The 27,709-nt window shown below is 43.0% G+C and overlaps 1 protein-coding gene across 1 annotated transcript in view; it reads left to right on the forward strand.

The window, feature by feature from the left end:
• kiaa1549la (KIAA1549-like a) overlaps positions 1-26,774 on the forward strand; it is a gene marked incomplete at its 5' end in the record, with an annotated part of 38,190 nt that extends 11,416 nt beyond the window's left edge. Inside the window, 19 exons of the mRNA XM_084168155.1 lie at positions 1,931-2,153; positions 2,305-2,438; positions 2,543-2,711; positions 4,201-4,260; positions 4,776-4,936; positions 5,434-5,605; positions 6,193-6,353; positions 6,555-6,590; positions 9,758-9,948; positions 12,199-12,326; positions 13,398-13,525; positions 13,817-14,031; positions 16,290-16,428; positions 17,887-18,261; positions 18,461-18,558; positions 20,413-20,555; positions 26,234-26,394; positions 26,511-26,584; positions 26,688-26,774. Coding sequence (XP_084024281.1) covers positions 1,931-2,153; positions 2,305-2,438; positions 2,543-2,711; positions 4,201-4,260; positions 4,776-4,936; positions 5,434-5,605; positions 6,193-6,353; positions 6,555-6,590; positions 9,758-9,948; positions 12,199-12,326; positions 13,398-13,525; positions 13,817-14,031; positions 16,290-16,428; positions 17,887-18,261; positions 18,461-18,558; positions 20,413-20,555; positions 26,234-26,394; positions 26,511-26,540 — 2,724 coding nt within the window. The 3' untranslated portion in view covers positions 26,541-26,584; positions 26,688-26,774. The remainder of the gene's footprint in view (positions 1-1,930; positions 2,154-2,304; positions 2,439-2,542; positions 2,712-4,200; positions 4,261-4,775; positions 4,937-5,433; positions 5,606-6,192; positions 6,354-6,554; positions 6,591-9,757; positions 9,949-12,198; positions 12,327-13,397; positions 13,526-13,816; positions 14,032-16,289; positions 16,429-17,886; positions 18,262-18,460; positions 18,559-20,412; positions 20,556-26,233; positions 26,395-26,510; positions 26,585-26,687) is intronic.
• Positions 26,775-27,709: the final 935 nt, after the last annotated feature.

Consider the following 27,709-nt stretch of genomic DNA (forward strand, 5'->3'; position numbering starts at 1 on the left):
GTTTTGGATCATTGTCTTGCTGCATGACCCAGCTGCGCTTCAGCTTCAGCTCACAGACGGATGGTCTGACATTCTCCTGTAGAATTCTCTGATACAGAGCAGAATTCATGGTTCCTTCTATTAAGGCAAGTCGTCCAGGTCCTGAGGCAGCAAAGCATCCCCAAACCATCACACCACCACCACCATGCTTGACCTTTGGTATGATGTTCTTACTGTGGAATGCAGTGTTTGGTTTTCGCCAGGCATAATGGGACCCATCTCGTCCAAAAAGTTGACTCAAGTTTGCCAAAAAGCACCTGGATGATCATCAAGACTCTTGGAAGAACGTTCTATGGACAGATGATTAAAAAGTATAACTTTTTGGACGACATGGTTACAGTAATGCCTGGCGAAAACCAAACTCTGCATTCCACAGTAAGAACATCATACCAAAGGTCAAGCATGGTGGTGGTGGTGTGATGGTTTGGGGATGCTTTGCTGCCTCAGGACCTGGACGACTTGCCTTAATAGAAGGAACCATGGGTGGTCCTCTGTAGCTCAGCTGGTAGAGCACAGCGCTTGTAGCGCCAGGGTAGTGGGTTCGATCCTCGGGACCACCCATACACAAAAATGTATGCACGCATGACTGTAAGTCGCTTTGGATAAAAGCGTCTGCTAAATGGCATATTATATTATTATGAATTCTGCTCTGTATCAGAGAATTCTACAGGAGAATGTCAGACCATCCGTCTGTGAGCTGAAGCTGAAGCGCAGCTGGGTCATGCAGCAAGACAATGATCCAAAACACACAATCAAGTCTACATGAAAATTGCTAAAAAGCAACAAATTGGAAGTTTTGGAATGGCCTAGTCAAAGTCCAGACCTAATCCCAATTGAGATGTTGTGGCAGGACTTGAAACGAGCAGTTCATGCTTGAAAACCCACACGTCACTGAGTTAAAGCAGTTCTGCATGGAAGAGTGGGCCAAAATTCCTCCACAGCGACGTGAGAGACTGATCAACAACTACAGGAAGCATTTGGTTGGAGTCATTACAGCTAAAGGTGGCACAACCTGTTATTGAGTGTAAGGTGGCAATTACTTTTTCACACAGGGGAATTGGGTGTTGCATAACTTTGTTTATGAAATAAATAAAATAAATATGTAATTGTTGTGTTATTTGTCCACTTATGTTCCCTTTATCTAATATTAGGTTTTGGTTGAAGATCTGATAACATTCAGTATCACAAATATGTAAAAGTAGAGAAAATTAGAAAGGGGGCAAATACTTTTTCATAGCACTGTATGTGTTTCTCTTGTCTGTTTCTCTCTATCTATTTCTCTGTCTGTTTCTCTTTGTGTTTCTCACTGTTTCTCTGTCAGTTTCTCTCTGTGTGTTTCTCTCTGTGTGGTCCGCTCTGTCTGTTTCTCTCTGTCTGTTTCTCTCTGACTCTCAGTCCTCTGTCTCATCTCTCTCTCTCTCTCTCTCTCTGTCTCTCTCACTCTCTCTCTCTCTCTCTCTCTCTCTCTCTCTCTCTCTCTCTCTCTCTCTCTCTCTCTCTCTCTCTCTCTCTCTCTCTCTCTCTCTCTCTCTCTCTCTCTCTCTGTCTAACTGATGGCTGACTCAAGTTTAAGTCCATTGATTTCCTGCCGGTGCTGTCTGTCTGTCTGTCTGTCTGGTGTGTGATTCAGTGGCTGCTACTCTATCGCAGGCCTCCTCTCCTCTCCCCATCAGAATCCATGTATTATTAGTGAGCCCGGAGGTGATCAGCGGGAGACAACACAAACACCAGCTGCATAGTTAGTGTGTCCGGGGGTAGCTAGCTAACACATACTGGTAGAGACTGGTGAGGAGTGGGTGGTACTACAAAGGGCCAGAGACACTAGCCTTGACCCATTGCTATTGTATTGGGTGTTAGCGATCAAGATATAAACAACATGTTTTCACTTCAGATTGAACGGGATCTCTGCAGCCCTCATAATGTCACCCTTGGGTACTATGTAGCCAGTGGGAAAACGGTCTACATAGCATCTGTGGTGGTGGAGACGGTGAAGGCCTATGGTTTTGACAAAGTCCTAGCAGACATCCGGAAGCACAGTCCTCTGGTGATGGCTGTTCTGGTCCCTGTGGCCCCCTGGGCCCCTAGCCTCAGTGTCCATCTGCAGCTTAAAACAGGTGAGGCTCATCAGGAACAACACTCCACATCCAACACAGTAACACTGCTGGATGATGTGACCGTGATTGTAGAGAATGTTGTACTGTGCTGTCATGTATTGTAACTGAATGTACTGTGCTGGTATATTGATTGTTGCTCTGCTGTTTTTAGTTCTCAGGTTTGTAGGCCCAGCGGACAACATCAAGTCCTGCAGTTTTGTTCAAGTGATGGAACAACGGCTGGAGAATGCGTTTGAGGAAGCTCAGGACAAAGTGCTGGAATCTTACAGCGGGCTTTCTGTTGAGGTACATTTATGACTTGGGGTCATATTCAATCACACACAATTAGCATAGTTGTTTAGAGGGTTGTATTTACTTCAACATGTCTGGTTTCGTCTGTGTTTGTTCAGATCCAGAGCACCGCCCAGGCGATTGGTTCTTCTGCCGTATCTCTGGTCTATGTGGTCAAGAACCAGGACGCGGTCCTGAACGGAACCGTCTCCAGTGGTCTCCTGAATCAGCTGACCGCAGAGCTGGTGGGCTACTTCCTCTTCTTCCCCCCGCTCGTCATCGCTGAGCGTAAGTGCCCCAATGCATCATGGGAAGGGTTTGAGTGACATGTTTTGCCTGGCTTTTTGTCCTTATTTATTTATTTATTTTCTGATACATGAATATTGATGTCATATTCCCAATGAGTATTGTCCTTCAGCGATATTGTCCTTCAGCGATAGCCAGGCTTGAGGTTATTTCCGCAAATTAAATTATAAATCAATTCCCTCTACTTGTAAATTCCATTTAATTCAACTCAAATTCCAGGTCAGTATTTTAATTCAGAGATAATTCAATTAGTCTCAATTCTAATGTTAGTTAAATTCCAAGATTTCAATTCCATGTTCAATATTATCCCCAACAATTCCTCAAATTCCAATCGAATTGAATTCCTTCAGGCTTTTCTGGCTGTCCATGTCGCTGTTCAGACAGTCTAGCTATACTGGAAATATAGAAATACAAGTTGAAATGATTTTAAACTAGTCCTCCGGTCATTTTCTAAAAAAATTAATTCCAAATATTTATATTTCAATTCTAATTCAAACAGTCTAATTTCAATTTCAATTCCATTACTTGAAGATTGAAATTTGAATGAAATTCAATGTAATTCTCCACTTCATAAGTGTGTGTTCTGAATATGAAAATGTATGCTGTCTTGATACTGATAATTAGATGTGGATCTAATTTACAAAGGAGAAGTTATGGTTGCTCGCATTTACAGTAATCCGAGGATCTTGTTGTTGTGCAGAGAGGAGACTGACTAGTTCACTTCATGCTAAACCTTAATCATTTGCATCACCTTCTGGGTGTTTCTTCACAGAATGGGTAATTTTAGCATGAAGGAAGATCAGATAACGTTCTATTTATATTTACACACTACCTCAGGATTTCATCTCATGCTGTCAAAATGAATCCTTTACCATTTGAATATTCAGGGCTCGGACAGTTTCAAAATGATTACAGAGTGTCAAACAGAGAGTTATGAGGGATAAGGTGCCACTGCAAAGTCAGAGGCAACATCCCTGCTGGCCTCCAGCCAGCTGCATATAAGACAGAAATGTGGAATTTATCAGGCATGCAGCCAGGCACCCAATACTAAGCAGCTCTTGACTGTAACCCCTCTTCTCTATTCTCTCTTCTCTTCTCTTCTCTTCTCTTCTCCTTCTCTTCTCTTCCTTTCTCTTCTCTTCTCTTCCTCTTCTCTTCTCTTCTCTTCTCTTCTCTTCTCTTCTCTTCCTTCTCTTCTCTTCTCTTCTCTTCTCTTTCTCTTCTCTCTCTCTCTCTCTTCTTTCTTCTCTTCTCTTCTCTTCTCTTCTCTTCTCTCTCTCTCTCTCTCTCTCTCTCTCTCTCTCTCTCTCTCTCTCTCTCTCTCTCTCTCTCTCTCTCTCTCTCTCTCTCTCTCTCTCTCTCCTCTCTCTCTCTCTCTCTCTCTCTCTCTCCTCTCTCTCTCTCTCTCTCCTGTGTTTGTTCCCTCTATCTGTGTCTGTCTCCATCTCTCTCCCCCCTCTCCCTCCACCAGCACTAGAGTACTACAACCTCAACACATCCACTGCCACCAAGCACTACTGGGTGATCACAGGTAATTCAAAGTGTCATTGATTTTCACTAACTGCTAGTTAGTTAGTGCTTTGATCTACTGTTGTGTAAATTTGTATGCCAGTGGTTTTTTTTCTCCCTCAACAAATTTGAGCTCCTCTTTTCCTCTGAATGCTATTGATGCATTATTTAGAGCTTCCGGACATCTGCTTCTGAAAGATCACATCGGATCAGGGCTCAGTGTGAAGGAGGCATTATTTTGTGAGCGGTCTCTAAATTAGCTTTAGCCTCCCCCTGTACCTTTCTGCTACTGTCATGATGAGACCACTGTGTGCCAAGGTCAGCCTGACACTATAATGGGACTTACAGGTTTTACATTGAGGGATGAATAACCAAACCTCTGTCCTCCACTGTCCCTCTCCCACCTCTTCATCTCCTCTCTTATCCTCTTACCTCCCCCTCTCTCTCTCTCTCTCTCTCTCTCTCTCTCTCTCTCTCTCTCTCTCTCTCTCTCTCTCTCTCTCTCTCTCTCTCTTTCTGTACTCCACTGCTCTGCAGTAATTCAGGATGTTGACAGCTCATCTCTGGAGAGGAATTATCAGAGCTTTGCTAGTTTAATGGAGCAGCGGCTGGCTGAGCTGTTTTTGGTGGCTGGGCGTCAGGGGAGCCAGGGGAGCCGTTTTAGAAGGGCCACTACTGTCGGAGACTACACTGTCCAGGTGAGTCGGGCACGCATGCACTCCCACACACACGGGTTGCATGCTCACTCACTGATAAACAACCTCTGTGTTCAGTCAAACATTTAAAATGTTTTATGTTCACTTGCCAGAGTTTGACAATTTTATGAAGAGCCACATAATTTATATTTCCTCTTTTATGTTTTGCCACATTTTTATGTATAGTCACAGATTATCAGGTTTTATGAGGGGGGAGGGAGCTCATGTAACGGATGTTGATCTCTTCCATTTAACACTCCCCCTTCTTTATGGCAAGCTTTAATCACAGCCCTTGATTAAACCGTTATGACATAAAACATTTGATCTATAATAAAATAAGATTAATTCCACTGGTTCATATTAATCCCATGAGTGTGGTCCTTGAGTGCTGTTATTTTCGAGTGTTTGCCCCTTCAGATAACGTCGTTCTTATTATAGTAATGGCTCCTTAATGCAATATGACAGCACTGAATCCACCAAATTGTGTTGTTCTTGTTTAGATGGTTGGTATTCGTCGACTCCCTGGGCCAAAGAGCCCGGCCGAAATGACTTACTATGCCCAAATGAACGGTGCCCCCATAACTGGCACCACTGCAGCCAAGACCCTCAGTACCTTGGATTCCCAAACCATGGCTCTAACCCTGGGCTACTTTATCCAGCTTCAAGCCGATCGTAGGTTATCTTCACATCTTTACCAAACAGCCATAACATTATTCTCTTAGATGAAGTGTACAGAACTAACTTTTCAGTCAGCACACACAGATGGATGCACAGGAGTAATTGCAGTATGTTTTTGTTTTGCTCAAACTGAAGCACATATACAGTGAGTGTACACAAAATTATAAATACCTGCTCTTTCCATGACATAGACTGACCAGGTGAAAGCTATGATCCCTTATTGATGTCGCTTGTTAAATCCACTTCAATCAGTGTAGATGAAGCGGAGGAGACAGGTTAAAGAAGGATTTTTAAGCCTTGAGACAATTGAGACATGGTTAAGAGGGTGAATGGGCAAGACAATATATTTAAGTGCCTTTGAACTGGGTATGGTAGTTTGTTCCCTTTGGAACAATTTGGACATCGGGGGGGGGGGGGGGGGGGGGGTGTTTGTAATGTTTGGTATACTCAGTGTATCTGTCTCATAGCCTGTTTAATATCTAAGTGCCTCAATAATTACGTAATGATTGCAAACAATAACACATATTGATAGATGGTGTGTGTGGGTGGTGTATTTATTTAATCTCCATGGTTTCCGACAGCTGTGGTAAAGGTCCCACCTGCCAATCTGTGGATCATGGCCGTGCTGACGCCTGTTGCCCTGGTGATGGTTGTTGTTGTCATGGTCACCGCCATCCTGTGCAAGAGGAACAGGGTCATCTTCAAGACAGGTGCTTTCAGGAGCTTCAAAACACGCTCTAAGGTGAACTTTCCATATCTCTTAACATCTTCATGTGCAGTTCAGAGAAATGTCTTAGCACTTATCTTGTGTTCGCTCAATTACTTATAGCCAATGGTGATGGATGCTCAATGAGCATGATGGGGGTGAAATGAGAATCCAGATGGTTAATGTGCTGGAATCAAATCATCCGCTAAATGTCCCTTTAATTGTCTTCTTGTTTAGACGTCCTATCGGAGGGAGGGCAGTTATCACCGCCAGGTATTGACTGAGTGTTATTGTCAATAAATGCATGTGGCTGTGCTTGGGAGAGGACATCCCTCCTCTGTTGACAGTGCCTGGGGGAAATCAATGGAAGGGATGGAGGGGGCTCACCGGGGCTCATCGTCTATGATCAATGGACCATTCTATACATCCCTGTTCCTTTCAAATGCGTAGTAATGATTGTTATCCACCAGGCTTCTTCTCATCCCGTCTCATCTCATATCAGCTAGTGGCTTCGTGGTGGAATCCAAGCCATCAGTAATGTTGTTACTGGATTAAATATGGTGCCATTTAGATTCATAGAGATAATATGGAGGAGCATAAACAAGATCCCCCACCCTAAAACATTTCAGATTCATCATGGACTCCGTCCTTTCACAACATGCACTCATGCAGCAGCAGAGAAAGTCAGCTGATTTCAGTGTTATTTCTGTACGTCATTCCATCATCACTCCCCCCAGAGAAACAGATGTACTAGCTCCAGCTTATTTTGTAGGACAAGGTCAGAGATACACATGATTAGTAAAAATAGGATAGTAGGATAGGACTTCTCTCCCAAAACAGGGCCTGTTTCTATTAGCACAGTGTCTGCTTACTGTATTTACATTTGAGAGTGCAGTGCTTCAAGGTTTTGTTGATTTGTAAAACTGTTTGTAAACATTAAATGTCACTGGGTTGTTTTGAATGTGACATAAATCATTTAAAGCGTTCTGTCTTTCCCTTTCTGACCAGAGATGTGGCACGCATGCACAACTACTGAGATAAATGTTCTTATAATTATTTGGTTTATGAATAGCTTGTGGCGATATGGCAAAAGAACGTGGTAAATGCTTTGAGTTAAGCTCTTTGGCTCCACTACTCCACTGCACATATTTGCAGTCTGTTGCAGTGTAATGTGTTGGTGTCCAAACGTTCTGGGAATGAAGACAGAATACCAAGCAGAGCATAACCCACTAGAGAGATAGTGGGCTTCATGAACCTCTAGTCCACAGCACACAATTATCCATCAAAGTGAGACGACAACGTCAAGCTGCAAATCAATGGCATGGCTTCAGTCTGCATGTGTGTTTCTGCATTAACCAGGAAATATGTGAATCTATTTCATTGCTCTCCAAATCCACTATGTGATATTGTCCATCATGTCAATCATAATTTAGTTGTTCAGAGAGGTTCTACCATGAGGTTTCTTTACATAAAGTCCCTTGGGGGTTTATCAAACCTCTGTCCCGTGACTCCATCAGTATACTGAATGAGCCAAGTCAAAACACAGAATCCATCTTTGGGCGATTCCACGCCAGCAGGAGCAGAAAATATTTTTGGTAACTCAGATTGTTCAGGCAATTCTCACATAGAAACTTCATTCGGAGGAAAGATTTTCAACATGCATTTTACATTTGTATCACCATGTTTTTCTTTTTTTTGTTAATGAAAGTGGACATTTTGGGGCCTTTTTAGACCTATACATGCCTCCTGCAAGACCCTATGATCTGTGAACCGTGGATGATACAGACAACATCTTGGTGTCATTATACTCCTTATAGTGTGCTCTAAAACATGGAGTAGGTCTTGATTCTGAAATAAACCATTTCACGTTAATTTATTTAACATTAAACATAATAATATTAAAATCTTAAAACTACCCTTGTTGATTTAGATTATTTTAGACATATTGTTTGGAACAATATACTCTACAAGTACATAACATTTCCAGAGTAGGCTGTCTGCTAATTCTGAAGGTATGATCTATTTTATGAGCACCACCAATACAGTGAATGGGAAAATGGAGTCAAAAGGAACTGCTGGTGACTTGCTGAATGTGCAATCCTAAAGGAGTGCTGTGATTGGTTAATGACCTATAATGTCATTTAAAGGACCAGAAATCCCACTCTGGAAATTTGACCTGTTTGAAGAGTATATTGTTACAAACAATATGTTTAAAAATAAGCTCAATCAAAAAGGGTCGTTTTTAAATATTAATATTTGTAATGTTGAATAAATGAAGAATCTAGACATACTCCATATTTTAGAGCACACTATAAGGAATATAATAATATAAATGGCACCAAGATGTTATCTGTATCATGTACGGTTCACAGATCATAGGGTCTTGCAGAAGGCACGACCCTAGGACAGTAGGTCTGAAAAGGGCCTAAAATGGCCACTTCCATCATGATTGAAAAGAAATACATGTTTAATATAAAAATAATTTCTAACATCCTTCCTCCCAATGAAGTTTCTATGTGAGAATTGCCAGAACAATCTGAGATACCTAAAATATTTTCAGCTCCCGCTGGTGTGGAATCAGCCCTTTGTCAAATCCATCACAGAGTAGCCTTGTGCAGAGTCTTGGATCAACTCCATGTCTTTATCAAACTGGGCAGTTGAAAGGTGACCATTTAGAAAGTCAATGTAATCAAGTGGACAGAGGCCTGCCTCCTGCCAGTGAAAAATATATGTGTTGAGCTCAGCCTTTAAGGTTAATCTGTAGAAACATTCCCCCCAACTGTGAATTTCCAATATGATGAAGCCATAGTGGCTCTATACATTACCTCTGCCAGACTCACTGTCGTGAAATATCACTAACCTCAGGATGAGGTGAAGATGTCCGCACGGTACAGTGTATTGATTTCTCTCCCATTTAGCTGTGTGCTGCGACCATGTGTGATAATACACTGGATGGCACTGAGACTCTTTCATTATTAAAGCTGTGGGCAGTTATATTCTCCCTTCTTATCCCCACATGCACTCAAGTAGAAATACATTTAATATAATGTATTTACGTATTTAGTTTTCCTAAAATAGTGTCTGCACTGTGATGCTCCTTTTTGCTGTTTTACAAACCTGAGAGGCTTCATGAAATTAGAGTAATTTGGTTATATAAAGAAACTGCCTAGACCTCATAGACATTAACAAAAATATAAATCATAAACCAATTACATTTTCCATGGCTTTCCTCCACTATATCTCAACTTCAAAGGTGCCATTAGACGTTTCGTTTAACATTTAGTAGAATCTCATTCTTTACTTGCTGACTGAGAGAAAACAGAGCTCACCGAGCCGACTGCTCATTTACCTTATCTGTAAATGAAATGTCATTCTCAGAAAGCACTCCTTTACTTTACCATATGTCATCGTAAACCCTTTCCTAACCCTCTCTGTCCCAGCCTGTGCAGGGATTTGACTATGCCAAGAAGCATATGGGCCATCAGCAAGGTGAGGAGACCATCTCTGTTACCAAGGAGACGCTGGTCCTGGGCCTCCCGGTGAGAGATGCCCCGTTGTCATTGGACAGGAAGGTGCACCAGGATGGGACCGCCTCTAAAAGACCACCTTCTGCTGACATCATCCACAAAGGGTAAGAAGAACACCAAATTAAATAAAGACAGAATGATAGGATCTCTATGAAGAATGATCCCTGTTTACTACAGATTACCAGAACACATTTGGATTTGTTTGTGCCAATACTTTAAGTCAAGGAAAATTCACAATAAGTATGACAGTCTTGGACAGATTGCATAGAATCTGCTTAAATCTGCTCATGTTGACTGGCTTACAGTTTGCCTGGGTGTTGCCAATTCCCGGATTCGTAGCCGTCTATCACTCGGTTAAGGCAATCGAAAGCTAAAATGTTGTTACATAACATGAGTCATGAATGAGTTATTGCCGTGCCACAAAATGGATACAGCCTGCTCTCTTTCCTCTTGTCTAGAAGACAAAGCCAAGCTTGAGCTGCTGTTTTGAGCCATCTTTCCTTTGAATTTCCCACGCATTAAAATTCTCATTCTAACACAGAGAAAGACATTTACAGACCACCAAAGCCTTGATTATTTTATTGACCCAGCCCAAGATATCAGTCATTGTCTTAAAGCTGTCAAATGCAGTATAGCTCCCATATCTTTGGCTGATTAAGACCCACTCGGGCTTTTTAATGTCATATTTACGGCTGCCAAGCTGGAGGTGTGACACCAGTCTGTTACAATGATCATTAGGTCTTGAAGGCACTGCAGTGTAGTATTGGAAATATCTCCAATGCTTTGAGTATTTGCGCTAGCCTACCTGGAGTACCAGATGAGGGTGGGAGGGTTGCAGTTGTTGGACTATTATATTGGTCCTTCAACCCAGGCAAGCTCAATCAAACACCAATAAAGTCTTTAAAATTATTTTATATATTATGTTAACCCAGGTCTGCTGCAGCGGCCACTATTCCAGTCACCCTTTGGGTGGACCCCAGGGCTCATTCAGACTGGGATGAGCAAGGCTTCAAAAGGCTACAAAACACACAGCTGTGCAGTGTGATGATTAAAGAATAAAACGCCTTTGAAAAGGTACTGAGAATAGTAATTGGTAAAACAAACAGGCGGTAAATACATAGTGGTGTAAAGTGAATAGAGGCTGAACACTGGGCATGGAGACGTGAGTGAGCTACACAGCCTGGAGAGATCCTTCCAGGGCCATGTTTGAGTCAATGTCCTCTGGGCTCAGGTTGACAGGAATACACACATTCTCTCTCTCTCTCTCTCTCTCTCTCTCCTCTCTCTCCTCTCTCTCTCTCTCTCTCTCTCTCTCTCTCCTCTCTCTCTCCTCTCTCTCTCTCTCTCTCTCTCTCTCTCTCTCTCTCTCTCTCTCTCTCAGCACAGGGGTAGAACTGTACATCATTATAGAAGCCTCATGATTGTGAATGCGGATTCCATTTAGTATTTCTGAATGCATTACACCATTAGAATAATCTAATCTCGGTTAACCCAGAACTAAAATCACGCATTTGGTCAGATGCTCGATTATGTTTAAGTAGTCTGTCCATGAGGGATTAATAATAATTTGATACAAACATTCTGAAGAGCAATGTGGATATGAGCTGACATAATGGGTGTGCGTTTTCCTAGCTGTCTTATCTGACATAACATCAGGTTCCTGTGTTAGTCACTGGTGTCAGCCTGTTGGTTACCCCTGAAAAGATACCAGGGGAGATAGTTTGACATTAAGATGGAATCGCCCACTGTTCCACTACATTTAGAGGTGTCTGTCACCAGGGTTGGAGAGTAACTGATTACATCATGTTACATGTAATCCAATTACAAAAAAACGAACTGTAATCAGTTACGTTACCATGAACAAACATTGTAATCAGATTACAGATACTTTTGAAAAACAATATGATTCTTTTTAAATTCAGAAAGGATGTTTGCGAAAAAAGACACGACACCTTTCTGTTTTCTCAATGACATTCAATTCAGCATTGAAAAAAGGTGCAAGTTTAATTTTGTTCCACCTGAGCGAGTCTGAGACCACTATGATGACGCACCAAATGCGTTTAATGGATCATTTTTGTCGTCTTCTAATGCTGTAATCTAAAAGTAACGTTACTGAGTTTGGGTAATCCAAAAGTTAAATTACTGATTACAATTTTGGACAGGTAACTATAGTAACTGTAACGGATTACATTTAAAAAGTAACATACCAACCCTGTCTGTCACATACTGCAGCCATATTTCACAGGTTAGAACAGTGGCCAGGGGGCTGTTTGATAGCAGCATTAACCTTGGATAATACTGTATGCACAGAGCTTACCACTGCCTTACTCTGTTGCTATGGTTACCCATGGCAGGTTGCCAAGTGAGGACGGCTCGGTTACGAGCAACGAATCCGGGAAACTCAACACGGGCAAGAGCTCGATGGTACGGAGGGCTGCGGCACAGAACAGCGCCAAGGAGGATCTGTTACACAAGAGGAACGGTGAGAGAGAGGAGAGAGGCCATGCTCCGGCTACTGTACTGCTGCCCACCACAATATTGTGTCATCACACAGGCTTGATACGCTATATGGCCATTAGAGAGAGCTAATGAATTGTACATGAAAAATAAGCACTTACTGTATATGCAGGGATGCATGCAGTGCAGGCACACACACACACACACGGTATGCACCATGCACACACACACACACACACACACGCACAAGCATCTTTCTATTTCCCCCCTGTCTAACTGCAGTATCTGTAACACTCAGGCAGTGTATGTGGGGATGTGAGGAAGGGTCTGATGAATAATAAAAGGATGATGCAGTGTCAGCCACTGAAGGTCCTCGTTGTTCTTGAACTTCAGATATTTACTTTACTGGATGCATCAATTAAAAGGTGACAGTCTAGTGGAATTGCATTTTTACACATGATTTCAAACTATTTTTCCATTGTTGTTTGGAAGTTGTCTATAATGATTGATATGCCTTAATAGCGCAAGGTTAGATTACACACTGCATTACAGTAAGCGAAAGACATCGCATTGTCAATGGCCTAGCCATTTCAGAAATTATGTTGGGACAATGTCCAGGCAATATTGTTACTGTGGCATCTAGAAAGCTTTCATTTTCAGCCCTCTAGCAATGGTTACCCAACATTTATTGGTGCGATCTATTATAACGTCTGTGCAACAAGCCGTACAACTGCAAATGCCTCGCGGAAGTCGAAAATGAGTAATTGTATCATTTCCCTCTCAAGACCTTAATGTACATTTAGAATGCCATTTACTTTCCCTTGGGTATAAGGCATCTCTTATATTTTCTAGTTGTCATACATGAATACTTTTCCCATGTCGACAGTATATGCAGAGTGATCTGAGCATTGAAGCAGTTAACCTAGAACAACATCTGCTCTGCTCTGTGTGATTGGTGCTGATGAGAGACGGATACACCGTTAACCCCACTGTAGCCAACCGCCATATGAAGTCAATCAGTGAAGTGCTCACAGCAGTATCAGTCATAGCTGGGCTAGCTAGTGCTGTGCTAATTAGCAATGTCCTCTCATCCCAGCAGATCCCTATGAGGACCACACTGGCTCACTGCGACTCATCACCATCAAGCCAATGGCGGCCCAGCCCACATACTCCTACCCATCCTCCTCCAATCACAGCCAGGACTCAGTCGTCCTCAATGGGGAGGTGAGACACCACCCCCGGCCTGCTGGGAATTATGTCATATTGAGTCTGCCAGATGAAGATTCTAAAGATGAACGTTCTGGATATGTACAGTAAAAGCAGTGTAGAAGTGGAACTATATTGCTGCAGACATCAAAGGGTTAGGGCCAATGGGAAGTAGGAAAGGATTTGGAACTGATTGTTTCTTTATAGAGGAGAGGGACCTCAGTAGAAACCTGAACAAGTTTACTTCTAATACCAAGTAAAGTCAAACTAGAATCAATACTAATGAAATACAAATGACTTCGTCCACAGGCAAACGTGGGGCTCAAGCAGAAGTCCGACATCGAACACTACAGGAACAAACAACGCCAGAAAGCCAATAGAAAAGCCTACTGTGATTTCCCCGTCACAGACAATGGCATCCACCCATTCAACCCCAGAGAGAGGCACAGCAGGCATGAGAATGCCAAGGAGCCAATGACTGCTGAGGAGAAGAGGGCCTCCTATGCAGGATGCCACATCAGGAGGTGGGAGAGCAGAGACATTTCTATTTTTGCATCCACATTATGTAATATGCCAAGAGACATACAGTATGCTACAGTATACAGGAAGCGTTCATTTCATGTTTGAGTGGGTGTTCAGTGTAAACAGATCCGCTGGTTCAAAAGTTACTTTTCAGAATGCCTGTGCTGCAGCACCTGTACATTGTTAATGTGACAAAATCTCTTGCAGGGTGACGCCAAGCGGCAAGTTTGTTTGCAATCATCTAACAACAACTTATGTAATGAACACTGGTCACTTTAATAATGTTTCCATACTGTTTCACCCACTTTATATGTACAGTATCTCACAAAAGTGAGTACACCCCTCACATTTTTGTAAATATTTGAGTATATCTTTTCATGTGACTACACTGAAGAAATGAGACTTTTCTACAATGTAAAGTAGTGAGTGTACAGCTTGTATAACAGTGTAAATTTGCTGTCCCCTCAAAATAACACAACACACAGCCATTAATGTCTAAACCGCTGGCAACAAAAGTGAGTACACCCCTAAGTGAAAATGTCCAAATTGGGCCCAAAGTGTCAATATTTTGTGTGGCCACCATCATTTTCCAGCATTGCCTTAACCCTCTTGGGCATGGAGTTCACCAGAGCTTCACAGGTTGCCACTGGAGTCCTCTTCCACTCCTCCATGACGACATCACGGAGCTGGTGGATGTTAGAGACCTTGCACTCCTCCACCTTCCGTTTGAGGATGCCCCACAGATGCTCAATAGGGTTTAGGTCTGGAGACATGCTTGGCCAGTCCATCACCTTTACCCTCAGCTTCTTTAGCAAGGCAGTGGTCGTCTTGGAGGTGTGTTTGGGGTCGTTATCATGTTGGAATACTGCCCTGCGGCCCAGTCTCCGAAGGGAGGGGATCATGCTCTGCTTCAGTATGTCACAGTACATGTTGGCATTCATGGTTCCCTCAATGAACTGTAGCTCCCCAGTGCCGGCAGCACTCATGCAGCCCCAGACCATGACACTCCCACCACCATGCTTGACAGTAGGCAAGACACACTTGTCTTTGTACTCCTCACCTGGTTGCCGCCACACACGCTTGACACCATCTGAACCAAATACGTTTATCTTGGTCTCATCAGACCACAGGACATGGTTCCAGTAATCCATGTCCTTAGTCTGCTTGTTTTCAGCAAACTGTTTGCGGGCTTTCTTTTGCATCATCTTTAGAAGAGGCTTCCTTCTGGGACGACAGCCATGCAGACCAATTTGATGCAGTGTGCGGCGTATGGTCTGAGCACTGACAGGCTGACCCCCCACCCCCACCCCTTCAACCTCTGCAGCAATGCTGGCAGCACTCATACGTCTATTTCCCAAAGACAACCTCTGGATATGACGCTGAGCACGTGCACTCAACTTCTTTGGTCGACCATGGCGAGGCCTGTTCTGAGTGGAACCTGTCCTGTTAAACCGCTGTATGGTCTTGGCCACTGTGCTGCAACTCAGTTTCAGGGTCTTGGCAATCTTTTTATAGCCCAGGCCATCTTTATGTAGAGCAACAATTATTTTTTTCAGATCCTCAGAGAGTTCTTTGCCATGAGGTGCCATTTTGAACTTCCAGTGACCAGTATGAGGGAGTGTGAGAGCGATGACACCAAATTTAACACACCTGCTCCCCATTCACACCTGAGACCTTGTAACACTAACGAGTCACATGACACCGGGGAGGGAAAATGGCTAATTGGGCCCAATTTGTACATTTTCTCTTAGGGGTGTACTCGCTTTTGTTGCCAGCGGTTTAGACATTAATGGCTGTGTGTTGAGTTATTTTGAGGGGACAGCAAATTTACACTGTTATACAAGCTGTACACTCACTACTTTACATTGTAGCAAAGTGTCATTTCTTCAATGTTGTCACATGAAAAGATATACTCAAATATTTACAAAGATGTGAGGGGTGTACTCACTTTTGTGAGATACTGTATATACTGTATTCTAGTCAGGGCTCATCCTACATAACTTATTTTAGTATTTTTCTGGATGATGTGTATTGTTTATTTTTATTGGCAAGTATTACTGCACTGTTAGAGCTAGAAACATAATCATTTCGCTGCACATGCGATAACATCTGCAAATCTGTGTACATGACCAATAAACTTTGATTTGATTTGAAATACATATTTGAAATGTCTGAAATATTCCTGTGATGGTGCAAACCTGTGATGATGATTATGATGCCAATGATAATGACAATGGCGACTATGATATCCTTACTTCAGGCACCCCCCATCCAGAGAGCCAGCCTACTGGAGCCGTCAGTCTCTGGCCACCAGCAGCCCTAGCCCCCTGGAGACAGAGATGGACCTGCTGGTTCTGAGGGAGAGGTCCAGAAGAGGCATCCGCAACAGCGGCTATGACGTGAGTCCTCACTGAATATCACTGCTGTACAGTGTCCATTTTAAGACATCCATGAGATGTAAAACAGGCATGGGCAATTCCAGTCCTTGCGGGCCGGAGTGGTGACACACTTTTTCCCCATCCCTAGCAAACACAACTGAGTAAACGAATTGCATTCTAAACTAAAGATCATGATTAATTGATTATTGGAGTCAGTTGTGTTAGCTGGGGCTTGGGAGAAAGTGTGACACCAATCAGGCCACCGAGGACTGGAGTTACGCATTCCCTGTCCTGAAATGTACACTGTACTGCGGAAGTCACTGCAGTGTGAATGTCCTAAAATGAACACCATACTACTGGAGTCACTGCAGGGTGAATGTCCTAAAATGAACACCATACTACTGGAGTCACTGCAGGGTGAATGTCCTAAAATGAACACCATACTACTGGAGTCACTGCAGGGTGAATGTCCTAAAATGAACACCATACTACTGGAGTCACTGCAGGGGCAAAAGGGGTTGAGCCTAGATAAGTTCTGATACTGGGGTGCAATAACCTAGAGAAAACCCTAGAACAAAGCTTGCCCCATTATGCCTATCTCTCCCAATCCTTATTCTAAGCTCTATGGCTCAAATAAAGAGGATTACCTTCATCCAAACTTTAAAACCACCATCTAGCACAGCGATGGAGCTCGTTCTTAGAGCTATCATTTTATGCTGCCTGCACAGGCACTACATTGCTGAATGTCAGTGACCGTGAATATGATTATAGCCTGTTCAGTGATTCAGATGCGAAATTCGATACCAGTTAATATACTGAACAAAAATATATCCGCAACATGCAACAATTTCAAAGATTTTACTGAGTTACAGTAAAATAAGGAAATCAGTCAATTTAAATAAATAAATTAGGCCCTAATCTATGGATTTCACATGACTGAGCAGGGGTGCAGCAATAGGTGGGCCTGGGAGGGCATAGGCAGTCAGGCCCACCCACTGGGGAGCCAGGCCCAGCCATTCAGAATGAGTTTTTCCCCACAAAAGGGCTTTATTACAGACAGAAATACTCCTCAGCATTTCCTGCAGTCAGCATGCCAATTGCACGCTCCCTCAAAACTTGAGACATCTGTGGCATTCTGTTGTGTGACACAACTGCACATTTTAAAGTGGCCTTTTATTGTCCCCAGCACAAGGTGCACCTGTGTATTGATCATGCTGTTTAATCAGCTTCTTGATATGCCACACCTGTCAGGTGGATGGATTATCTTGGCAAAGGAGAAACGCTCACTAACATGGATGTAAACAAATTTGTAAAATGTCTGGGATTTTTTATTTCAGCTCATGGGACCAACACTTTACATGTTGCGTTAATAGTTGTGTTCAGTGTAGCTCTGAATGTGCTAAGCTTTTAAATTGCAAATGGATAACCCTGTGTGTGTGTGTGTGTTTGTGTGTGTGTGTCCGTCTTCCTGTGTGTCAGGTGGAGCCGTTTGAGGAGACCAACGTGGACCGACTGATGAGCTCCTTGGGTTATGGTGGAAGCCATCAGGTCAAGGGTCTCTCAGACTCGTCCACTCTGAGCTCTCAGCCTTCCATCGGCGAGGTCCGTCAGCAGATGCAGCTCCTGCTGGGTAATGCCTTTGGGCTGGCCCCAGACGAGGCCCCGCCCGCCAACCACCACCACCACCCCCACCTTCACCCCCACCTCCACAGTTCCTACAACCCCAGCCACACCAGCCCTTACTCCGAGGGGGTGACCAGTGCCCCTGGCACCATGAACCACCCATGTGGAGGAGGCCGTCAGCGTGGTTCTCCCTACGGGCCGGAAATGCACCAGTGTAGCTTACCCAAGCCTGTGAGTGCATTGATTAGACCGTGCAATAAAGCAAATGATTTATTTATTTATTTCTGTATGTTTACGGTGGTGTTTTAAACAAAAATCCTGAATGCTATTGTAGAAAATCAACATAATACATGTGGCGAGATAGTAGCTGTACAGGACACCCACACACTGATTTAACCATGTTGTCTGTGTGTTGTGTTTGGTGGTGCAGGGCTTCAGGTTCACTCAGCTTCCAGACATGGGCGTTGGACCTCCACCCACTCTGATCCCCTCCAGACCCGGACCCCCTTCCGGGACCTCAATGAGGCGGTACGAAGCGCCCTCCTCCTCCCTTCAAGCTGTCAGAAAGACAGTAAACGGATGCAAATAACATTCATTCCAATATAGTCACATCCACACAATGCTAAACATGCTCAACCTACTACGCTGAACAAAAATCTAAACGCAACATGCAACAATTTCAAAGATTTTACTGAGTTACAGTTCATATAAGGAAATCAGTCAATTGAAATAAATTCATTAGGCCCTAATCTATGGATTTCACATGACTGGGAATACAGATATGCATCTGTTGGTCACAGATATCTTAAAAAAGTAGGGCAGTGTATCAGAAAACCAGTCAGTATCTGGTGTGACCACAATTTGCCTCATGCAGCACAACACATCTCATTCGCATAGAGTTGATCTGTTGATTGTGGCCTGTGGAATGATGTCCCACTCCTCTTCAATGGCTGTGCAAAGTTGCTGGATATTTCGGGAACTGGAACACGCTGTTGTACACGTCGATCCAGCGCATCCCAAACATGCTCAATGAGTGACATGTCTGGTGAGTATGCAGGCCATGGAAGAACTGGGACATTTTCAGCTTCAAGGAATTGTGTACAGATCCTTGTGACGTGGGGCTGTGCATTATCATGCTGAAACATGAGGTGATGGCGGCGGATGAATGGCACGACAATGGGCCTCAGGATCTTGTCACGGTATCTTTGTGCATTCAAATTGCCATAGATGAAATGCAATTGTGTTTGTTGTCCATAGCTTATGCCTGCCCATACCATAACCCCACTGCCACCATGGGGCACTCTGTTCAAAAGGTTGATATCAGCAAACCGCTCGCCCACATGACGCCATACATGCGTCTGCCATCTGCCTGGAACAGTTGAAACCGGGATTCACCAGTGAAGAGCACACTTCTCCAGCGTGCCAGTGGCTATCGAAGGTGAGCATTTGCCCACTGAATTCGGCTACGACGCCGAACTGCAGTCAGCTTCCCTGAGATAGAATTTCTGCACAAACTGTCAGAAACTTTGGTTACGCAAACCCACAGTTTCATCAGCAGTCCGGGTGGCTGGTGTCAGATGATCTCGCAGGTGAAGAAGCCGGATGTGGAGGTCCTGGGCTGGCGTGGTTACACGTGTTCTGCGGTTGTTAGGCCAGTTGGACGTACTGCCAAATTCTCTAAAACGACGTTGGAGGCGGCTTATGGTAGAGAAATTAACATAAAATTCTCTGGCAACAGCTGTGGTGGACATTCTTGCAGTCAGCATGCCAATTGCACGTTCCCTCAAAACTTGAGACATCTGTGGCATTGTGTTGTGTGACAGAACTGCACATTTTAGAGTGGCCTTTTATTGTCCTCAGTGCAAGGTGCACCTGTGTAATGATCATGCTGTTTAATCAGCTTCTTGATATGTCACACCTGTCAGGTGGATGGATTATCTTGGCAAAGGATAAATGCACACTAATAGGGATGTAAATACATTTGTGCAACAAATTTGAGACAAATAAGCTTTTTGTGCGTATGGAAAATTACTGGGATCTTCAATTTCAGCTCATGAAACATGGGACCAACACTTTACATGTTGCGTTTATATTTTTGTTCAGTATAGATTTTTTGAAGGTCTACTTGTAACTAGTGTACTGTATCCTTTTAGCGTTTCCCACCCTAATTGCTTTGTACTTCTTAACATGTGGCTTTAATGTAATACTGCTTATGTGTTGTGTTGTATTTCTACTCTACCTTTATTCTGCATCATTTAAAACAGGGATGGGCCCTTTTGAAAGCCCTTTGATCAATACATTATTATTATTATTATTATTATTATTATTATTATCGGTGAGACATGAATTACAAGGCTTTTGTCTTTGTCCCCCCTTCTGCAGTTCTACACCGGACATCAGCCTGAAACCTCGTGTTTCTGAGGCCTCTGAGATGCAGAATCAGCACAATGGCGCCACCTACCTGCCTATCAACAGAGCGCCCTTCCCTGCTGTTACTGTTGACCAGTCCATGACCAGCTACTCAGGTCAAAATATTAAATATTGTATAATTATTCAGATATGGACTAGTAAATATAGATACAAATGTAAATACATACAGTGGGGAGAACAAGTATTTGATACACTGCCGATTTTGCAGATTTTCCTACTTACAAAGCATGTAGAGGTCTGTACTTTTTATCATAGGTACACTTCAACTGTGAGAGATGGAATCTAAAACAAACATCCAGAAAATCACATTGTATGATTTTTAAGTAATTAATTTGCATTGTATTGCATGACATAAGTATTTGATCACCTACCAACCAGTAAGAATTCCGGCTCTCACTGACCTGTTAGTTTTTCTTTAATAAGAAGCCCTCCTGTTCTCCACTCATTACCTGTATTAACTGCACCTGTTTGAACTCGTTACCTGTATAAAAGACACCTGTCCACACACTCAATCAAACAGACTCCAACCTCTCCACAATGGCCAAGGCCAGAGAGCTGTGTAAGGACATCAGGGAATTTTTTTTAGACCTGCACAAGGCTGGGATGGGCTACAGGACAATAGGCAAGCAGCTTGGTGAGAAGGCAACAACTGTTGGCGCAATTATTAGAAAATGGAAGAAGTTCAAGATGACGGTCAATCACCCTCGGTCTGGGGCTCCATGCAAGATCTCACCTCGTGGGGCATCAATGATCATGAGGAAGGTGAGGGATCAGCACAGAACTACACGGCAGGACCTGGTCAATGACCTAAAGAGAGCTGGGACCACAGTCTCAAAGAAAACCATTAGTAACACACTACGCCGTCATGGATTAAAATCCTGCAACGCACGCAAGGTCCCCCTGCTCAAGCCAGCGCATGTCCAGGCCCATCTGAAGTTTGCCAATGACCATCTAGATGATCCAGAGGAGGAATGGGAGAAGGTCATGTGGTCTGATGAGACAAAAATATAGCTTTTTGGTCTAAACTCCACTCGCCGTGTTTGGAGGAAGAAGAAGGATGAGTACAACCCCAAGAACACCATCCCAACCGTGAAGCATGGAGGTGGAAACATCATTCTTTGGGGATGCTTTTCTGCAAAGGTGACAGGACGACTGCACCGTATTGAGGGGAGGATGGATGGGGCCATGTATCGCGAGATCTTGGCCAACAACCTCCTTCCCTCAGTAAGAGCATTGAAGATGGGTCGTGGCTGGGTCTTCCAGCATGACAACGACCCGAAACACACAGCCAGGGCAACTAAGGAGTGGCTCCGTAAGAAGCATCTCAAGGTCCTGGAGTGGCCTAGCCAGTTTCCAGACCTGAACCCAATAGAAAATCTTTGGAGGGAGCTGAAAGTCCGTATTGCCCAGTGACAGCCCCGAAACCTGAAGGATCTGGAGAAGGTCTGTATGGAGGAGTGGGCCAAAATCCCTGCTGCAGTGTGTGCAAACCTGGTCAAGACCTACAGGAAACGTATGATCTCTGTAATTGCAAACAAAGGTTTCTGTACCAAATATTAAGTTCTGCATTTCTGATGTATCAAATACTTATGTCATGCAATAAAATGCAAATTAATTACTTAAAAATCATACAATGTGATTTTCTGGATTTTTGTTTTAGATTCCGTCTCTCACAGTTGAAGTGTACCTATGATAAAAATTACAGACCTCTACATGCTTTGTAAGTAGGAAAACCTGCAAAATCGGCAGTGTATCAAATACTTGTTCTCCCCACTGTATATATGTACACACGTGTGTGTGTGGAAAAAGACAAGGGGTCTGAATACTTTCTGAATACACTGTATATACAGTACCAGTCAAAAGTTTGTACATACCTACTCATTCCAGGGTTTTTCTTATTTTTTAAACTATTTTCTACAGTGTAGAATAGATGAAGACATCAAAACTATGAAATAACACATATGGAATCATTTAGTAACCAGAAAAGTTAGATTCTTCAAAGTAGCCACCCTTTGCCTTGATGACAGCTTTGCACACTCTTAGCATTCTCTCAACCAGCTTCATGAGGAATGCTTTTCCAACAGTCTTGAAGGAGTGCCCACATATGCTGAGCACTTGTTGGCTGCTTTTCCTTCACTCTGCGGTCCAACTCATCCCAAACCATCTCAATTGGGTTGAGTTCGGGTGATCGTGGAGGCCAGGTCATCTGATGCAGCACTCCATCACTCTCCATCTTGGTCAAATAGCCCTTACACAGCCTGGAGGTGTGTTGGGTCATTGTCCTGTTGAAAAACAAATGATAGTCCCACTAAGCGCAAACCAAATGGGATGGTGTATCGCTGCAGAATGCTGTGGTAGCCATGCTGGTTAAGTGTGCCTTGAATTCTAAATAAATCACAGTCAGTGTCACCAGCAAAGCACCATCACACCTTCTCCTCCGTGCTTCACGGTGGGAACCACACATGCAGAGATCATCCGTTCACCTACTCTGCGTCTCACAAAGACACGGCGGTTGGAACCAAAAAAATCTGGCCCAAGCAAGTCTCTTCTTCTTTTTGGTGTCCTTTAGTAGTGGTTTCTTTGCAGCAATTCAACCATGAAGGCCTGATTCACGCAGTCTCCTCTGAACATTTGACGTTGAGATATGTCTGTTACTTGAACTCTGTGAAGCATTTATTTGGGCTGCAATCTGAGGTGCAGTTAACTCTAATGAACTTATCCTCTGCAGCAGAGGTCTTCCTTTCCTGTGGCGGTCCTCATGAGAGACAGTTTCATCATAGCGCTTGATGGTTTGTGCGACTACACTTGAAGAAACTTTCAAAGTTCTTGAAATGTTCCGTATTGACTGACTTTCATGTCTTAAAGTAATGATGGACTGTCAGTTTCTCTTTGCATATTTGAGCTGTTCTTGCCATAATATGGACTTGGTCTTTTACCAAATGGGGCTATCTTCTGTATATCACCTATACCTTGTCACAACACAACTGATTGTCTCAAAAGCATTAAAAGGAAAGAAATTCCACAAGTTAACTTTAAACAAGGCACACCTGTTAATTGAAATGCATTCCAGGTGACTACCTCATGAAGCTGGTTGAGAGAATGCCAAGAGTGTGCAAAGCTGTCATCAAGGCAAAGGGTGGTTATTTGAAGAAAACTCAAATATAAAATATATTTTGATTTGTTTAACACTTTTTTGGTTAATACATTTACATTTACATTTTAGTCATTTAGCAGACGCTCTTACAGGAGCAATTAGGGTTAAGTGCCTTGCTCAAGGGCACATCGACAGATTTTTCACCTAGTCGGCTCAGGGATTAGAACCAGCGACCTTTCGGTTACTGACACAACGCTCTTAACCACTAAGCTACCTGCCGCCCAATACATGATTCCATATGTGTTATTTCATAGATGTGATGTCTTCACTATTATTCTACTATGTAGAAAATAGTCAAAATAAATAAAAACCCTGGAATGTGTAGGTGTGTCCAAACTTTTGACTGGAACTATATGTGTGTGTGTATTTTTATTTTTTATTTCACCTTTATTTAACCAGGTAAGCCAGTTGAGAACAAGTTCTCATTTACAACTGCGACCTGGCCAAGATAAAGCAAAGCAGTGTGATAAAAACAACAACACAGAGTTACATATGGGGTAAAACAAAACATAAAGTCAAAAATACAACAGAAAATTGAAAATATATATAGAGTGTGCAAATGTAGCAAGTTATGGAGGTAAGGCAATAAATAGGCCATAGTGCAAAATAATTACAATTAGTATTAACACTGGAATGATATATTTGCAAGAGATGATTTGCAAATAGAGATACTGGGGTGCAAATGAGCAAAATAAATAACAATATGGGGATGAGGTAGTTGGGTGGGCTAATTTCAGATGGGCTCTGTACAGGTGCAGTGATCGGTAAGGTGCTCTGACAACTGATGCTTAAAGTTAGTGAGGGAGATAAGAGTCTCCAGCTTCAGAGATTTTTGCAGTTCGTTCCAGTCATTGGCAGCAGAGAACTGGAAGGAATGGCGGCCAAAGGAGGTGTTGGCTTTGGGGATGACCAGTGAGATATACCTGCTGGAGCGCATACTACGGGTGGGTGTTGCTATGGTGACCAATGAGCTAAGATAAGGCGGAGAATTGCCTAGCAGTGATTTGTAGATGGACTGGAGCCAGTGGGTTTGGCGACGAATATGTAGTGAGGACCAGCCAACAAGAGCGTACAGGTCACAGTGGTGGGTAGTATATGGGGCTTTGGTGACAAAACGGATGGCACTGTGATAGACTACATCCAATTTGCTGAGTAGAGTGTTGGAGGCTATTTTGTAAATGACATCGCCGAAGTCAAGGATCGGTAGGATAGTCAGTTTTACGAGGGCATGTTTGGCAGCATGAGTGAAGGAGGCTTTGTTGCGAAATAGGAAGCCAATTCTGGATTTAACTTTGGATTGGAGATGCTTAATGTGAGTCTGGAAGGAGAGTTTACAGTCTAACCAGACACCTAGGTATTTGTAGTTGTCCACATACTCTAGGTCACACCCGTCGAGAGTAGTGATTCTAGTCGGGTGGGCGGGTGCCAGCAGCGTTCGATTGAAGAGCATGCATTTAGTTTTACTTGTGTTTAAGAGCAGTTGGAGGCTACGAAAGGAGTGTTGTATGGCATTGAAGCTCGTTTGGAGGTTTGTTAACACAGTGTCCAATAAAGGGCCAGATGTATACAAAATGGTGTCGTCTGCATAGAGGTGGATCTGAGAATCACCAGCAGCAAGAGCGACATCATTGATATACACAGAGAAAATAGTCGGCCCAAGAATTGAACCCTGTGGCATCCCCATAGAGACTGCCATAGGTCCAGACAACAGGCCCTCCGATTTGACACATTGAACTCTATCTGAGAAGTAGTTGGTGAACCAGGCGAGGCAGTCATTTGAGAAACCAAGGCTATTTAGTCTGCCAATAAGAATGCGGTGGTTGACAGAGTCGAAAGCCTTGGCCAGGTCGATGAAGACGGCTGCACAGTACTGTCTATTATCGATCGTGGTTATAATATCGTTTAGGACCTTGAGCGTGGCTGAGGTGCACCCATGACCAGCTCGGAAACTGGATTATGTGTGTGTGTGTGTGTGTGTGTGTGTGTGTGTGTGTGTGTGTGTGTGTGTGTGTGTGTATATACAGTGCATTCGGAAAGTATTCAGACCCCTTGACTTTTTCCAAATTTTGTTACGTTAGTCTTATTCTAAAATTAATTAAATTAATATTTTTCCTCATCAATCTACACAGAATACCCCATAATGACAAAGCAAAAACAGGTTTAGACATTTTTGCAAATGTATTAAAAATAAAAAACAGAAATACCTGATTTACATAAGTATTCAGACCCTTTGCTATGAGACTCGATATTGAGCTCCGGTACATCCTGTTTCCATTGATCATCCTTCAGATGTTTCTATAACTTAGAGGGTCTGAACAGTTATGTAAATGTAATATTTCTGTTTTTTCTTTTGTATAAATTTGCCAAAAAAAAATTAAACCTGTTTTTGCTTGTCATTATTGGGTATTGTGTGTAGATTGATGAGAATAAAAAAATATATATTCCATTTTAGAATAAGGCTGTAACGTAACAAAATGTCAAGGGGTCTGAATACTTTCCGAATGCACTGTATATCCATATATAATGTATAACTTTAAAGAGTATGGTTTTCTCTGTCAAATTGATTCAGTTCACTCATTCAAGCCTCTGATTGGCTAAACACACTGCTCATCTCTACAGGAAACCCAATGACAGCAGTCTACGCCATATCAGCCAACCACCCTGGTTACTCTGACTACTTTGTCATGTCTCCACCATCGTCGTACGGAAGCCCATCCTGGATGTCCTACCCACCAGAACCTGAGGACATCCCACACCAGTGGAATGATACTGTAAATACTGTTAGTATCTGAACCAGAACAATGTCCTCGTATATATTTAGCCTGTATAACGCAGATTGTTTGATCTGGATTTCTCACTATCAGTCCCTGTTTAAATCAGTCTCTTTTCTTTTCAGAACCCGTGTCATTTAGAAACCATTTGTTGAGATTTCCTGACCTCTGGCACTGAGTGGAAACAGCATATATCTTGGTGGGCACGGCACACACTAACACAACACGGCATTTTCCGATCAATGACTTGGGTTTTTGTGGCTCATTTCCTTTCGTTCCATTTCGTTCTCTTTGTCTTCCAGGTGTCCTATCGGTTGGGCAGTAGGGCCTCCCTCCCTCAAACTGAGTACCCCTGGACTAGAGCACCCCGCCCTCGCTGTCACCCCTGGCCCTTGCCCCTGCTGGCCTCTGGCCTGCCTCCTCAGCCCAACCAGGCCCTCTCTGGTCTCTGAGCCCCAGGTCACCCAGGCCTCACAGCCTCCATGTCAACTGCCACCAGTCAGCGGAGGATTGCCTAGACTAGAGTACAGCAGCAGCATCCCCCATGGTAATACCACATATAGCCTCTGCCCTGGTCCACACCATCCAACGACAGAGCTGGAAAAGCTGGACTAACTGTGCTTTTTGATGATCCAAATTCTTTATTGGAAAGAAGAGTTTTACCTACTACTGATGGTTTATGTGTATTTTTTAAAATTACAACAACAAAAAAAATTCTAACTCTTGTCTTGAGCTGTTTGTTTTTGGATATTTGTGTGCTTTGTCATTTACTTTCGTGCTTTACTTCTTATTTTTAATGAGTAAAACATCTAGTGAGTGTATCTTGTGCGCTCACCTTAATTTAAGGCAAAAAAGTTGTGCAAGAAAAGCTTTGGTGTGAGTGGCATTGTCATTCTGTATTTTTTAAATGTACCCATGACCTTTAACCCATCAGATTACAGTAAAAAACAACGGTCACCTGTTCTGTCATTTATACAGTTGAAGTTGGAAGTTTACATACACTTAGGTTGGAGTCATTAAAACTAGTTTTTCAACCACACCACAAATTTCTTGTTAACAAACTATAGTTTTGGCAAGTCGGTTAGGACATCTACTTTGTTCATGACACAAGTAATTTTTCCAACAATTGTTTACAGACATGATTATTTCACTTATAATTCACTGTATCACAATTCCAGTGGGTCAGAAGTTTACATACACTAAGTTGACTGTGCCTTTAAACAGCTTGGAAAATTCATGGCTTTAGAAGCTAATGATAGGCTAATTGACATCATTTGAGTCAATTGGAGGTGTACCTGTGGATGTATTTCAAGGCCTACCTTCA

This window comes from Coregonus lavaretus (assembly GCF_964263955.1).
Source record: "Coregonus lavaretus genome assembly, chromosome: 9".
In the NCBI taxonomy this organism is placed as follows: Eukaryota; Metazoa; Chordata; class Actinopteri; order Salmoniformes; family Salmonidae; genus Coregonus; species Coregonus lavaretus.